The following is a 15509-nucleotide window of genomic DNA, read 5'->3' as shown; positions in this document are numbered from 1 at the left end:
CCATTTCTTGAAAAACACCACATAAAGTTGCCTTCTTATCGGTCGTTATGGAACGGAAGAATCGGACAGATTCGTCGTCCAGGAGAGTCGGCAACACCTCCAAAGCCTCCGCATCGGTCCATCTTGCTGTGCGTACCGCCGCCAAGAAGCGGCAGGCGAACGCGCTCCAGTCCCCACCGACGGAAAATTCTTTAACCGTTGTAAGGTGGCGACTCCGACTCCTCTTCCCGCCGTCTTCCAATGGTGGTGGTTGTGATGGCAAATTCAAAATGGCGTCGGCCCGCGGCGTGGCCAAGATGGCGGTTTGGCGCCACGGAGCGCGCAAAATGGCGGCCTCTTGCCGCGTGGGCAATGGCGGCGGCAGGACAGGCAACGTGGCGGCCCGCGGAGCACCAATTGCATCATCCATCGTCCCTGGCGCGACGAGATGGCATAGATGCGCCAGGACGTCCTTAAGTGCCTCCAGTTGTACCGCCATCGCTTGCCATCGTTGATCCGCGTCTGATGATGTCGACGGACCCGCCACCGCGCCAACATCCTCCACTCCCGTTCCCGTGGTCGCCTCAGCCGGGCTCTCCTCCACCACCCCAACAGGATCCGTGGTTGGAGGGAGTTCGTCGTCGTCGGACGAAGAAGCCGATGCAGGCGCCGGATTAACTTTCTTCCTCACTTGTTTCGACATGCCGTTGCACTTCCGACACCAGTGTAATAAACGACTGGACCACGATGTCTGGCTCAGTGTCCTTTATTCGGTTCGTGCTGTACACCCACACGGCTGTCTTTACTCTGTAGCTTCTCCACGGTGCTGACTCCAATGTCGGCCCGATCCACAACAGCAGCTCCGCTGCTGTTTCTCTCACACAGCCCCCCTTGGCTGTACTCGCTGCAACTCCTCTCCCTCCGCAGCTCTGACAGCCTCTTGCTGTCTCTCTCTCTCTCCGCAGCTCCTCCTGGCAGCCACACCGCTGCCCCTAACATGCAGCCCTCTCTCTCTCTCACTCCGCAGCTCCTCCTGGCAGCCACACCGCTGCCTCTAACACGCAGCCCTTCTGGCTGTCTCCTCTGCAGCTGCACACCACTCCGCAGCTTCCTCTTATCTTCGGGGTTGGCTCCCGATGGCCGTCGGCGCCCCCCCTCTCCACACTCGCCCGCGTGGCCTCACTCTTTTCCGCTCACACCCCGACTCCCTTCCCCTTCCGGTTTACCCGCTTAAGGACCCGAACCTTCCCCCCACGTCACATGACTCCACCCCCCGTGACGTCACATCCGGAAGGTCGCTTACGCCCGCATTACATAATCATCATCGTCGGTGTCACCATCATTTACTGATATCATCATCGCAGTAAAAATATCTGAACAAAAATATATCATCATCATCATCATCGCAGAAGTGTCATTTACAATGTAAACAATTTAAGTGGCTTTGCATCATTATACCATAGAGTTGCACATTTTTTTTTTATCAGAGCCATTAATGCCTGCAGAAAATTGAGATCTTTCTCTGAGAATGCCAACAAAGACAAGCCGAGGCTCTGCTCGAATCCATTTAGGATTATATTTCACTAAAGAGAATTGTCAACGCACATTATAAATGAAGGATTATGTTTATTTAACACCCTCTCCCCTAACAGTATTTGCCCAAACGAAGTCTGTTAATGCTATATGGGGGATCTTTGTCTTTGTCTAAGCTGGCAGTGTTTGTGTGTCCGCTATGTTTGCTACGTGTGTACTCTGTAGGGGCGTGTGAGTTTTGGGAGCGGAGGTGTAGTGGTTGGCGCACTGCACTACGAAACCGGCGGCCCAGGTTCGATATCCGCTCAGAAGTACTGTACAACACAGCGTATGACACCTGTTATACACGGCAGAAGCCCATTGGGGAGCCACGCTGGTGAGATGATGACGACCTCGCCTGGTATACAGGAGGTCATGGGTTTGATCTCGACCCTGACGCCTGCTGTACATTTGATGTTTGCCTGTCTCTCTCCTCGTGGTCGCGTTGATTTTTCTCCGGGTCCTCCAGTTTTTCCCTCCATATTTAGTAACATGCGTTTAAGATTATTTAGCTGCTATCAATTTCCACGTGATAAGCCACTTCTTTGAGCTATCATTTGTGGCCAGGTCGCTTCTGAAAAAATCTATATAGCTAAGTGGGCCTTACCTGGCAAAATAACAAAAAATGTGTTTACATTTTTTTGAGTTTTATAATTCACAGAACACTCTCCATGGTCACCCCCCTTTCTTAGCTTTCGCGATCCGGAGAGGGCAGGGCACTCTCCGTGTGATTTGGTCGCGGGAAAACGGAGTTGTCTACTTTGCGATGCAAACACGCGCGGCGAGCGAGCGAGCGCAGGCGCCGGACGACGCTGCGTCGCTAACGGCAGGAGGAGGTCTCCCTACCTGTCATTAGTCACTCCCAGCAGACTCTCGCCATTCACCTCCAAGATCTGGTCACCTGGCCTCAGCCGCCCTGTGTCGGAGCAGAGGCAACCACCACGCAGACGTCACACGCAGCGTTCTCCCTTCACACTCGCACTCACGTTGAGGCTTTGTTTCAGCTGGCAAGGCCCCAACGAGCTAAGCAGCTCTGCTACGAGGAAAACCACAGGCCAAGACCGTCTGTCGGCAGTGGCGGCAGGCGCAGGACACCGTAGCTTTATAGAGTTACATAGAGATTCGTAGAGTTATGTACAGATCCACTGAGTTATATCGAGTTCCGTAGAGACTCGGAGCACAGCACAGGACCGTCAACAGTGACAGCAGTTACAGGACATTGCAGGGTGGAGGGAATGTGCAAACTCACAAGAGCAAAAACAACAACAACAACAACACATTATTTACATGAAACCCACTCCAGAACTTCCTACAAACAGGATAAACGATAAACAGTGCTTAAAAACGGTGAAAAAAAACAACGACAACAATCACAACAATAACAAATCAATAAGAGTGTCAAAATTCACGTGACGGATGTGCGTAAATAAACCACAGTTACAGCCCCACACATAATGGAGCTTAGTGACAGCATTCGCAGTGCTAGCATTAGTTAGTTTTTGCAGCATTCATACATTCTCAAACCGGACCTCGAAGGTGCCCTCTGTTACTTTGCGACTTGGGTCTCATTCTCCACCTGTTGCCGCGTTTGCCACAGCCATTGCGGGCGAAGTACTCGAGTTGTCATGCAGGTAAAGCGCTTTTATTTTATTTTTTGTCAACTTCAGTTGGGCTTGCATTCGTGCCACAGCCTGAATTCTTTGGGCTCGTTTTGCTTTGTGGACGAGCCTAAAATTCAATGTCACAACCAACAATGATTCAGGCGGTCGGAACATTCAACATTTAATTCAACCTTAATGAACTATTTTCATTCCATCGGCAACGTGGTCTACACCCTTTAAACGGAAATATTTTCTGTGAAAGACCTACGCAACTCGTGTGAAAGCGCACGGAACACGGGAGAGTCACAGCAATGAAAGTTGCCCATCAACTCAAATTCTGGGACCAATCAGGCCAACTCTGGTCAACTCGAGTTGGAATAATTACATTTCGTGCTGTGCCAGTAAAATCCAGTCCCAAAGTGGCCGTGGAAATGGGGCACGAATCGACGCTACAGAATTCCACAGCGCAGTCGGAACTCCTGCCTCTCTGGCCTCTCGATGTGCCATGAAGAAGGTGGGCCATTGCCCGAAACATCCCCGATGACACACTTTCTTATTTATTTTGGGGTCAGTTGGTCACTGACAAATGTGTCGAGTTCTTTCGCTACACAAGCGCTTGCGCAACGCTGCCGACGCAAGGTGTCACCGACGAATACGCGCCGCAGTGAGTGCCAGCGACCGGAGGTACCGTCTAGGGCCGCCATCCCTCCGGGCAGCAAGCGTTTCACGTAAACACCAAACTCCTCTCCCGATTCGCGCACTCCGCCGATCACCTTCACTCCTGCGCAACAACACGACAGCCACGCCGGCGTTAAACCCCCATCCCTCCCCCACAGCTTGCCGACCGCTCCACATTCAAATGGGCGCACGGTCGCAGACCGGAACAAAAGCACCAAGTAGCTCCCACTCAGAAGGCTTTATCCAATTCAGTTTCACGGCGACCATCACCAGCGTTCGATCCATCCACGGATGGATGAAGTCGCCCCCAAGCCATCGCCGTGCTTGAAGGTCTTCCGATGCGATGCTCCGTCTAGAGGCCTGTGCACCAGCTGATTTCATCGCTCCATCTCCGAGGTGGACGTAGTCATCTCTGGTGTGCTGCCTCCTTCATTAAAGAGTCTCGACGACCAGAAAAATTTTACTCTGTGTTTTCCAATAAATTTTGAACTTTCTGCAATATAAACTACAAACTGTTTTTTCTTGTTGTAATTTACCACACATGGCCCACTGAGCTATGTAGCTCTTTTTAAAAAAACGACTTGGCTTTCATAAATGATAGCTCAACGAGGTGGCTTACCACGTGGAAAGTTACAGCAGGCAAATACTCTTAAACGCTTGTTGATAAATACGGAGGGAAAAACCGGAGGACCCAGAGAAGAATTCACGTGACCATGGGGAGAGAGAACACGCAAATATAAAAGCACTTTCAGGGTCGGGATAGAACCCACGACCTCCTGCATACCAGGCGAGGGAGTTAAAATCGCGGCACCGCAGCGCCCCAAAACAATCTCTTAAGCCTTATTGAGCCGCAAGGGAGGGAGAGTATTTGCTAATGTGGGTACAGGTGCCCTGTTCGCACGAATACAAACTTCCTCATAAGCACAGTCTGGCTTTCAGGTCTCCCGGAGCTTAAGCAAGCCGTGAACTTCTGACTTCACTGCACCACTTTGCCTGCCAGGCCCCAGTCTCACATAGATTGTCCTAAGCAGATTTATTGAGCGACTTTGTAATTAACAACAATGTGCATCTGGTGGGTAATATCTCCCCTCCCGCCCCCCATCACAATCAAGGCTAACCGCGCTTAGCCTGAAACACCAATCGCTGTGTGGTGCTCATGAGTGTCTCACCGAAACTAAACTACAAAACTCAATTATTGTTTTTTTATGTTACCAGGTAAGGCCCACTGGGCTATAGAGCTTTTGTTCAGAAGCGACCTGGCCACAAATGATATCTCCACAAGGTGACTTAAAATGTTAACTACCTCGCCTGATACACAGGAGATCGTGGATTCGATCCCAACCCTGACAGCCTGCTGTATATTTGGAGTTTGCGTGTCTCTCTCCCCCGCGGTCGCGTGGATTTTTCTCCGAGACCTCCGGTTTTCCCCTCCACACTTACGAACGTGCGTTTAAAAATATTTGCTGCGATACATTTCCACGTGATTTGCCACTTGGTTCAACTATCAATTGTGGCTAGGTCGCTTCTGAAAAAGAGATAAAAAGTTCAGTGGGGCTTACCTGGTAGAAAGAGTTTTGGGTTTTCTTAAGAAAGGCTACTGAGGCGGTGCAGCAAACACAATGGCCTTGTGCAGAGCCCATCACGGAGCCAGTGATGGACATCCTGGCTAAATATCAACTCTTGCTTAAGCGCCACACCAAACCCAGTTGTAATGGGACTTAAGCTATAATAAACACGATTTAAGTCCACTCGGGTGATGTCACCACACACTGCACCGACCGCTCCCCCACCACCTTCCATGCGGGTCGTTCAGTTTTGTCTCTGTACAGCGGTTTGTTAATCCATTGCTGGATGTAGACGTCTCGATGGTGTAAGGGTTGTTGAACCATACTTCACCACGCTGGCCAGTGCGGACTGATGGAGGGCGTTCCCCACAACCGGTCCGAAATATTACTCACCGCTGATGTCAGCCGTGGTCGGGAATAAATGGCGGGTGTCCGTGTTGACAACGCGACGCGTTAACCACCCCACCACCACTCTCTCCCATTTGATTACTTGGCCTTATTACTGCAAAGGATTTGTTCACACTACACGGCTGACATCATGATCTATCCACTGCTGGAAGAAGGCCTCCCTAGGCCGTAGCCACCTCTCACGTTTTTGCGAACAACAATCCGTACAGCTCCTGCACAGACGCCGATTTCATCGCTCCATCTCCACGGTGAACGTGTCCCTCGGGCGCGTTCCCACTTTGCTTGCCACTGACACTGGTCTCAACCAAGGGACATCATCCCTTCCGGCAATGTGTCCGACCCAAGCCCACTTCGTTTTCTTTGCGGTCAATGTGATCTATCTAGCTTGTACATCTTCTTGGTTCTTTCGGTAAAGTCACGTAGAAGGGAAATAATAAAATAATAATAAAACATAATAAAATAATTCTCACGACGTTTCGGAGGCAACACAAGCTTCCGTCTTCAAGTGCAACCGTCACAGCACGATAGCTGTATCAAGTAAGAGAAATTCCAAGAAAACAGTCCTTGTATAAGAACCAAGAAGATGAATCCCTGCAGTCACGAAAGCTTTAAATCGAAATTTAGCTTGTACATGTTCTCTAAGAGTTCCTGTACCTCGAGGATAAGGGAATGAAGAAAGCCCATTAGACAGACAAGCACTCTGAACACGTAGAGAAGCTACCTGTGAGCCAAGCACTGCAATGATTAGCACGGTTGGTTCCGTACGGTGCGAAAGAAGTTCAACATGCATACATGCACTGCAGTGGTCAATTGCGGATGGAACAAAGGCACAGACCAAGAACTCAGCATCTGAATATACTGCCGCTGGCATCAATCACATCTTTAAATTATGAGAAAAACCTAACATAACCGAAAACTAGCGCACGCCGGAAAACCGTAAGTCTTTGGTTCTTTCGGTAAAGTCACGCAGAAAGAAAAGAAAATAAATAATAGAATACGACGCTTCGATTGCAACACAAGCAACCGTCATGAATGAATGAGAAAACAAGTGGAGTGGGAAGCGAGTGGGAAGCACGCTGGAAGCGAGTGGGAAGCAAGTGGGAAGCCAGTGGGAAGCACGTGCTTCCCGCGTGCTAACCACTCGCTTCCCACTCGCTTCCCACTCGCTTCCCGCGTGCTTCTCGCGTGCTCCCCACTCCACTTGTTTTCTCATTCATTTATACCTGATGACGGCTGCTTGTGTTGCAATCGAAACGCCGTATTCTATTATTTATGTTCTTTTATTTCTACGTGACTTTACCGAAAGAACCAAAGAGTAATTCCTGCAGTCACGAAAGCTTCAAATGAAGTTTGAAATTTCAAACAACACACGGTAGAAACGTGTAAAACAAAAGCACCCAGCCTTTTTTGTAACGATGCAAAAAAAAACAACCCCATCGTAGCAGTTCCTGACGGAGTGGATTGTGGTCGTGGTCAACCAACACCGCAGGGGACACTGGCGGAGAGCGTGAGCATCACGCTGCGCATTCCGTGACACGCGGCGAGAGCGCAGCGAGCGTTCCCAAAGAGAGGCTCACAATGAACCGTGACGAGCGCGGCTCAAACAAAAGAAGCGAGAATCAAGGGGGGCCCCCCCCGCCCCCCCGTGCTGCGCACAATGGTGAGCGCGTGTCCCGGCAAGCCCTCGGGGTTCATCGCTCACTCACCGAGGCCGTTCTCGCAATCGGACAGGACGATGCGGTGGGCTGCTCGGTTGATCCCGTGAGGTCCCATGATGGTCCTGCACATGCACGCACGCACGCACACGCACGCACGCACGCACACACACGCACGCACGCACACGCACGCACGCACGCACGCACACGCACGCACGCACACGCACGCACACGCACGCACGCACACGCACGCACGCACGCACGCACACGCACGCACACGCACACGCACGCACGCACACGCACGCACGCACACGCACACGCACGCACGCACGGCGGGGTGGAGGGAAGGAGAAGCGTCAGGTCCGGCGTAGGAATGCGCCACCGTGTCAGTCAACAAAGGTGAGACGGCCTTCGTGGCCGGTTGCATCAACGGCACCTCGTGTCAATATGAGACAATGCACCATTCAACACGCCGGGCAACTTGGTAAACGACGTTACGCTACGTGCGTTAGTGATGCGTCGATTCGACAGACTCAAAAACATGTACCGCTCAAGATACGAGCATCGAGTTGAGAACTGCACATTTCCGAGTGACGGAAATGGCACGCCGTTACATTCACGCCAACGAGATGCACAAAAGCCTTACAAACGAGCCCGAAAGAAAAAGCAACACGAACGAGATGGTGAAAAGGAAAAGGGAAACAACCGATTAATTGAACTGTGAAAACAACGCCAACTTTCCCTGGTAGGGGAGCAGATCGTGACGCGCCTATTCGCTGCGCACCTTCCAGTGTTCAACTTAGCGGACAAATAAAGACGTCACCCAGTGAACACTTGAACGACAACTCCAACCGACCTGAATTGATACGATAACCGAGCGACTTCAGGATCCGGTAACCACTTACACGGCTTGATTGACGGCGTGGTTGGAAACGCACAGGAGCACAATTAACCGAGACAACTTGTCTGTATATCAGTTGCTCCATTAGAGGCTTGTTGATCGGTTACACGGTGAATGTGCTCGAGACTACGACATAACGTTCATCACAGTTGTGTTATGTTGATGAAACCCCACACAGCCACAAAATGCATCACACACAGTTACAAAGTGTTCACATGCCGTTTAAGACACTATTTACAGTAAAATAACAACCAGTTTATCATCTGTTCGTTTGACGAACCAGTTAAGCCACCAATCCCACCGGAAGGTAATTAACTCCTGGTTAATTAACTCCTGTTTAATTACGTTACAGCACGAGTGGTGGCGCAGTGGTTAGCGCAATGTGCTATCTATGAACCCGGAGACTTGGATCTCGATTCCTGGCCCGCGTTAGTGTCAGTGGCGTGCGATCTCTGAAATGGTCTTGAGCCGCCTGCCCTCCTCACAAACCCACAGTGACCAGCATGGTGAAGTATGGTCAAACAACCTCCGCATCTGACACGGTATGGGGAGGCCTTCATTCATGAGTGGACTGACAAAGTGCTGCGTTGTATTATCTGAAGAACTAATTGTTCGAATTACCGGTTGTTTAATAGCAGCGAATAAAAACACACGTGCAGATTAGAAAATTACTAAAAGTCCAAAAACCACCTGACATCTAAACATTCAAAATTACCGCGTTGCAAAGCCCCTCGTTTCAACAAACAGAAAGCAATGGTCGTCGCTGCTTCAAGCCGTTGATGGCCCAATGACGGAGCCCATCGCTCTCATCCCATCCGCCAGAGAACACGGGCTGTGACGCAGTCGGACGCCCGACATTTGAGGTCTGCTCTGACAATCCCCCATCGCTCCCGGTCTGGATGTGGGCTCAAAGTCACGTCCATCGACGACCTCCGGGCTCCCACTCTAAAGCCCCCCTCTCTCTCTCTCTCTCTCTTGCCCTCCTCCAGCCTTCACCACGCGCCTGCCCCAGTTGAACCTCCTCCGTCGTGTGCCGATCCGTTCTTCCAAGTCTCCACCTCCGTGCTCTCTGCGGCCAGCAGTGTATTGCGGACACTTTTCCTTGTTAATATTCCAGCTCTCTGTCCCCACACGACAACACAGCGCTTACGTGGAACACAACGCGAGCATGCCCGCACGAGACGTACCTGGTAATCGTCAATCAGCCGCCGTGCTGCTGCCAAGGGCTGCTCGAGTAACTGGGCACTTCAAGGTAATTATGGGCATTGGCGCCCGATCTTCCTGACACCCACCCCACGGTGCCCTTCGCACTGTGTGTGACGGGTGCGTCTGTCATAGAGCATCTAGTTGATGTCACAGCAGTGGGGGGTGGTGTGTGGAGGGGGATGAGTCTAGGGGGCGGGGATGAGGCAATGACGCTAAAGTTAAGCGGGGGGGAAAGAAATCAGAGCCTTATTTGTGGTGGCGCTGGGGCAAACGGGCTAAGAAGACACGGGTAACGGATTGACTTAATGAGTCAAAGTTTGCGGGTTCCTTTCCCAGCCTGGCTGATGCAATTTTTTCATTCCATTCATCGTTGCACACAGCGGCACAAGGTACCCGCTGCGTGCAGGCGTGAAGAATGAACACGAGCTCTTACAGGTACAGAATCTTATCTGCAATCTGCAACACGTCCACAATGTGCAAAAGATGTTACGATGAAAAAACAACAACGCTGTGTTAATGACACTTACGTTTAACTGATGACATAATTGATGCCCTCTGCTCCTCTGTCCACAGGGATTTTTTAGTTGGGAGGCTGGTTTAAGTCGATTCTTTGTCCGCCAAAGTCTGACAAGGAGGAGGGGGGATAGGGAGCGATAGCCCGCTAACCCAACACCCACGTAGGCTGGCCTGCATGTGGGTTGGTGCATGTGGGTTGGTGCATGTGGGTTGGTGCATGTGGGTTGGTGCATGTGGGTTGGTGCATGTGGGTTGGTGCATGTGGGTTGGTGCATGTGGGTTGGTGCATGTGGGTTGGTGCATTTGGGTTGGTGCATGTGGGTTGGTGCATGTGGGTTGGTGCATGTGGGTTGGTGCATGTGGGTTGGTGCATGTGGGTTGGTGCATGTGGGTTGGTGCATGTGGGTTGGTGCATGTGGGTTGGTGCATGTGGGTTGGTGCATTTGGGTTGGTGCATGTGGGTTGGTGCATGTGGGTTGGTGCATGTGGGTTGGTGCATGTGGGTTGGTGCATGTGGGTTGGTGCATGTGGGTTGGTGCATGTGGGTTGGTGCATGTGGGTTGGTGCATTTGGGTTGGTGCATGTGGGTTGATGCATGTGGGTTGATGCATGTCGGTTGGTGCATGTGGGTTGGTGCATTTGGGTTGGTGCATGTGGGTTGGTGCATGTGGGTTGGTGCATGTGGGTTGGTGCATTTGGGTTGGTGCATGTGGGTTGGTGCATGTGGGTTGGTGCATGTGGGTTGATGCATTTGGGTTGGTGCATGTGGGTTGCTGCATGTGGGTTGCTGCATGTGGGTTGGTGCATGTGGGTTGGTGCATGTGGGTTGGTGCATGTGGGTTGGTGCATGTGGGTTGGTGCATGTGACCGGCACTGATCCTTTGTAGTACAGGACTACGGAACAGAACCATTGCACAACTATTAATCGAATCTATTAAATTACTTTGCCATTCTCTTTTATAACTGGACAACTGCATGTAGTTTAGTCATTCTAAGAGGCGCAAATTCAGTCCAAATCGGCAACGTCAAAGCTACTCCGACTTTGTTGAGATGAATAACTAGTGCATTTTTTTCTTCCAGTTTTTATGCACAGAAGCATAGACAACAACGGCAAGATAACACACAAAACACCGGTACTTCGTGAAACAGGTGTGATGGCAACCTGCTGTCATTCCCAATACAGGAAACATCAATAATGAACGAGCACCGCAGCTGCGCTAAGCAAATTTTTACGTCCCATCCTGTGCTTTGTGAGTCCCTTTTATGTGTTGGGACCGTCCACCCCTGCCGTCACGAGTAAATAATGCATCGTCATACAGTGCGGCGGGGCGGGGAGGACGGATGGCCTGGAGGTTACCGCAAGCTCCGCTCCGTAGCGTCTCTCTTTTCCACCGCACAACCGAACTGCGCCGGGGCTGTGCCAAGCCAGCCCGGCGCGGCTCGGAAGGCGTCCACAGGATGTTTATCCCCACACTGCCGCTGGCGTCGCGCACGCGATGACTGAGTCGTAGCGTGTGCAGATGGCGCAGTGACGCCGTGTGTCACATGCAATGGACGTCATCATTAGCCCCGTCCCTGGCCCTGCTTGGCCTCCCCCATCACCGAGCCAGATTCAAGACATCTTGCGAGGCCAACGTATCTCGGTTTGGTTCCGGATCGGGAAAAAAAAACACCCAAACCATTTTGTGCTGGCTTAGCTGGGAAGGTCGACAAGCGGCAACGATGCTTCTGCCGTTAGGGATGCCGGTACTTGCTGGGAAGTCCGCATCCCAGCCTTGTCACATCGCTCGCAATGGTATGCCATTGGTGCGTCTATCTAGGCTCGAGTTTCCAATATATCAACCACAATTTTCCGTACCCGGTGTTCCCGAATTCTAAATCCGGCCATGCCTGACATCAGTGGCGTTTCTGGAAGACTCCCGTTCCCCTTCACCAAACCGCACCGACCAAGCACGGTGGAGTGTGGCCCGCACGGCGGTGTGGAAAGGCGCGCGTCCAGCAGTGGATTGAGAAAAAAAGTGCGTTTAGAGTATTTGACTGCTATAAATTTCCACGCGATAAGCCACTTCGTTGAGCTATCATTTGTGGCCAAGTCGCCTCTGAAAAAGAGCTGTGTCAATACTACTTCACTTAAGGTTTACAGCCACGGAACGTATTTTTATAAGCTCCTCACGGATTTCCTGCCTCCCTCCCCCACCCCCCAAACAAACCCACCACGAAACTGCAAGTAATGACAAATAAATAAATTGGGGCATAATCCGAAGCAACAATTTTATTACAATCCGACCGCCAATCGGATAAATTCCTCCTCCTGCAGCTATGTTAAGCCCATCTCTCGGACGGGCAGATCGGGTGCAACGGAAACTGTGCAATTTCCGATGATGATGACGACGACGACAACGACCCATCCCTGCGGTGCACTCCTAGTAAGGGTGGACGCAGCATCGCCGCACAACGCTCGCCCCCCCACCCTCTCTCGCCACCTGCCTACCGCGGGGAAAAACGTCACGGCAGACACCCTCACCGCCCTCCCCCACCCCTCCACCATGGAATAACTCTGCAGCAAAGCATCGATAAAAACAACAACAAAACTCAACACAGGCGGCAATAACACTGCCGCCTGAAAAGGAACGGTAGACAATAGGCGACGTTTCGGGCGATGGCCCCCTTCTTCACGGCACAGAAACAGAGAGGCCAAAGAGACAGAGGAGATAATAAGGATCGGAAACTGCCCTGCACACCGTGGGACCCGGTGAATAAATGTGAAAATTACATTTATTTACGTTTGCCTGATGAGTGGTTTTAAAATTGGAATTGGGGTCGTTAGCTCTGGGATGCCAGCACAGAGGTTTTTTTTCCCTCCCTCCCCTCTCCAGATCCACGTTGAACATTCACAACAGCAGAGCTGTTTTAGATTTGAAGCTTTCGTGACTGCAAGGATTCATACTCTTAGGTTTTTTCGGTAAAGTCACGTAGGTAAAATAATAATAAAATAATAATATATGAAAATAACTAAATTAAATCACAATTGAGTTATTTTCATTTATTATTATTTTACTTTATTATTATTTTACCTACGTGACTTTACCGGTGAAATGTCACGGTACTCGAATTGTAAATGTTGTAGGTTTACTCTCCAACACACCGGTGGTGCTAAACTAGTAACAAATTGGCACGTTTTGTTTACGTGACAAACCTTAATAATTGGCTGTGTCAGGTGGCGACGGGTTTAACGACACATTTATATTTACGCGATCTAACAACAGCAACAAAAACCCTCTATTATGGACAAACACTATATCAAGCAATGCATTTGTACGTGCACTCGTTCGCATTGAAAGCAAAGTTATAAACCGTTGCTGGCACATTGCATAATGGGTAGAACTGCTGTGGCATGGCTCCGACTGAGCGTCTAAGGATCACCTCGAGACCGCAATGCGTGACGCCCGTCCAGACGTGCGAGACGACTGCCGCGGCGATCCGGGACTCCGCGGCGATCAGCGACCCCGCGGCATGCGCGCTGCATACAGTGTACAGTGTTCACAAAGTTTTTCCTGCAGGCTGCTGCAGCCGTAAAGCCTCCTAGGGCCCCCATCCTTCATCTCATTACGGGATTACGCCCGTGGGTCTGCTGAGCCACCAGAGCTGCTGGGCTATTTATAGCGGCGCTCCACCGTGGGCATCTGCCCCACGGGCACGCAACGGACACGCGGGGCTGGCGTGCAAACGAAATTAAACACCTACGTTTCTTGCGCGCCGAGATTGCGACGTTAATTCCCGCACATATCCTTCCGACGGGTCACGCCGCTCTCATTCGCCTACGGACGGAGGCGAAGTATCGACGTGCACTCAGGTCAGAGGTCACCGATGGGGTCTGCATTCGCCGAGGAACAAATGAGCTGCCGCACGATTCCTAGATAGCCGCCTTTCACGGAAGATGTCCCAAGCACAGGTCACCGTCGAGCTTCCGTGAGCAGGGGAGACCGCACGTGCAACGCAAGACGCAAGGGACATTCAAAGCAGATCTCAATTCTATACAACTGGTATTTAAACTGGCGGCAACTGTTAATGGTCTTCAGGCATTATTTAAATGTAGGACCACATAGCTTGGGCGATTGTTGGCACTAGTTCTGGCTTCCTTACCCCGCTCGTCTGTGGTTCCCCACGCCTCTATGTGAAAACTGCGTGCGTTACAAATTCTACAGCGTTTTTGAGACGCAATTTGCATAAATGATGCTATGTACAAAAATAAAACATAGTCAAAACGTCACTAAATATGATTGCAAGAGTTTCTGTTGTATTGCAAAAGCAGCAGAGAGAGTGTAGAGCTGTACGCACTTATCTGAGTGTGGACTTCTGGGTCATGCCGCGCATTGAGCAAGTCTCCTCTCAAACGTTCGCCATGCACGACTGCGGGCATTTTCAGCAATGCGACCCCTGATCAGCTCCTGAATCACGAGCGGCTGCGGCAGGGCCAATGTGCGAAGGCTGTGTGCCGTTGCCCTCCGCACGGGGAGCGTCACGAAACTAACCACCTGCCTGCCTGCGTAAATGTAAAAATCTTGTCAAAACTAAATGTGAGCAAAAAAAGCCAATCCCTCGATAAGACGCAACTCACAAGTGGTCGGGGTACCGAGCCAGCAATGCCGATAACCCCCTGCGTTTGAATCTGGGCAGACACCAGCGATCGAACCGGATTTTCAACTGGAGTGAGTTGATAGCTTCAGCCTGGTTGCTAATGAATGCTAATGAACACATTGAACCTTTTCACTTCATCTGACCAAAACATTCCTCTGCAGCGAGGCATGTGGGAGAGCGCAGCCCACACTCATGTGAGTTAAAACATATCATTTGAAGTGGTCTCGAAAGTACTTCTTTGATATCTACTTCCACGGGCCGTGCTCTAACAAAGGGGCTTTGCAATGCTCTGCGGCAGTTTTGAATGGTCACGATGTCTCATGACATCGGTAGAACTGGAATAAAATTGAAAAAGGAAATATTTCTTTCAAAAAATTAAGTTATTTAAAATCAGGCACTTCCCACTCTTCCCACTCAATAACACATTCCTGCGGAGGGAGCTGGTAGGAACGTTGGGTTGCTCGGTCAATGGCCAGGGTCAACGGCGGCGTGGTGTATTCCGCAAATATGCCCGACTGTGAGGGCGGGCACAAGCCGGCGTGAGTAGGTTAAACGTTGAGTTTTATAAGGGCACCACGGGGTGACCAGCCCCTCCCCACCCAGCCCCACCCCACCCAGCCCCACCCCTCCCACCCCCCACCCAGCCCCTCCCCACCCTCCCCTCCCCACCCAGCCCCTCCCCACCCAGCCCCTCCCCACCCATCCCCACCCTCCCCTCTTTGGATGCACGACGGACGGACATAATAATCCCCTGTGGCCTGGTGGAACCAGAAGGTTCCTACCAGTATAA

At 51.2% G+C, this 15509-nt stretch overlaps 1 protein-coding gene across 4 annotated transcripts in view; it reads right to left on the bottom strand.

Annotated features, from left to right (window-relative positions):
- Positions 1-15509, bottom strand: part of STXBP4 (syntaxin binding protein 4) — a 52977-nt gene that overhangs the window by 20968 nt on the left and 16500 nt on the right. For 2 of the 4 annotated variants that reach the window (XM_078872683.1, XM_078872681.1), the window contains exons 2-4: positions 7510-7583; positions 3841-3933; positions 2398-2467 (exon numbers count right to left, since the gene is read on the bottom strand). In XM_078872683.1, coding sequence (XP_078728809.1) covers positions 2398-2467; positions 3841-3933; positions 7510-7576 — 230 coding nt within the window. In that variant the 5' untranslated portion in view covers positions 7577-7583. Of the gene's footprint in view, positions 1-2397; positions 2468-3840; positions 3934-7509; positions 7584-9546; positions 9704-13825; positions 13868-15509 lie in introns of those variants that run through there. The other 2 variants (XM_078872684.1, XM_078872682.1) reach the window with 2 other exon arrangements.

The sequence above is a fragment of the Lampetra fluviatilis genome, chromosome 35 (genome assembly GCF_964198595.1).
Source record: "Lampetra fluviatilis chromosome 35, kcLamFluv1.1, whole genome shotgun sequence".
Lineage (NCBI taxonomy): Eukaryota > Metazoa > Chordata > Hyperoartia > Petromyzontiformes > Petromyzontidae > Lampetra > Lampetra fluviatilis.
Note: the sequence above shows the minus strand (reverse complement) of the source record. Positions and strands in the feature narration are given on the sequence as shown.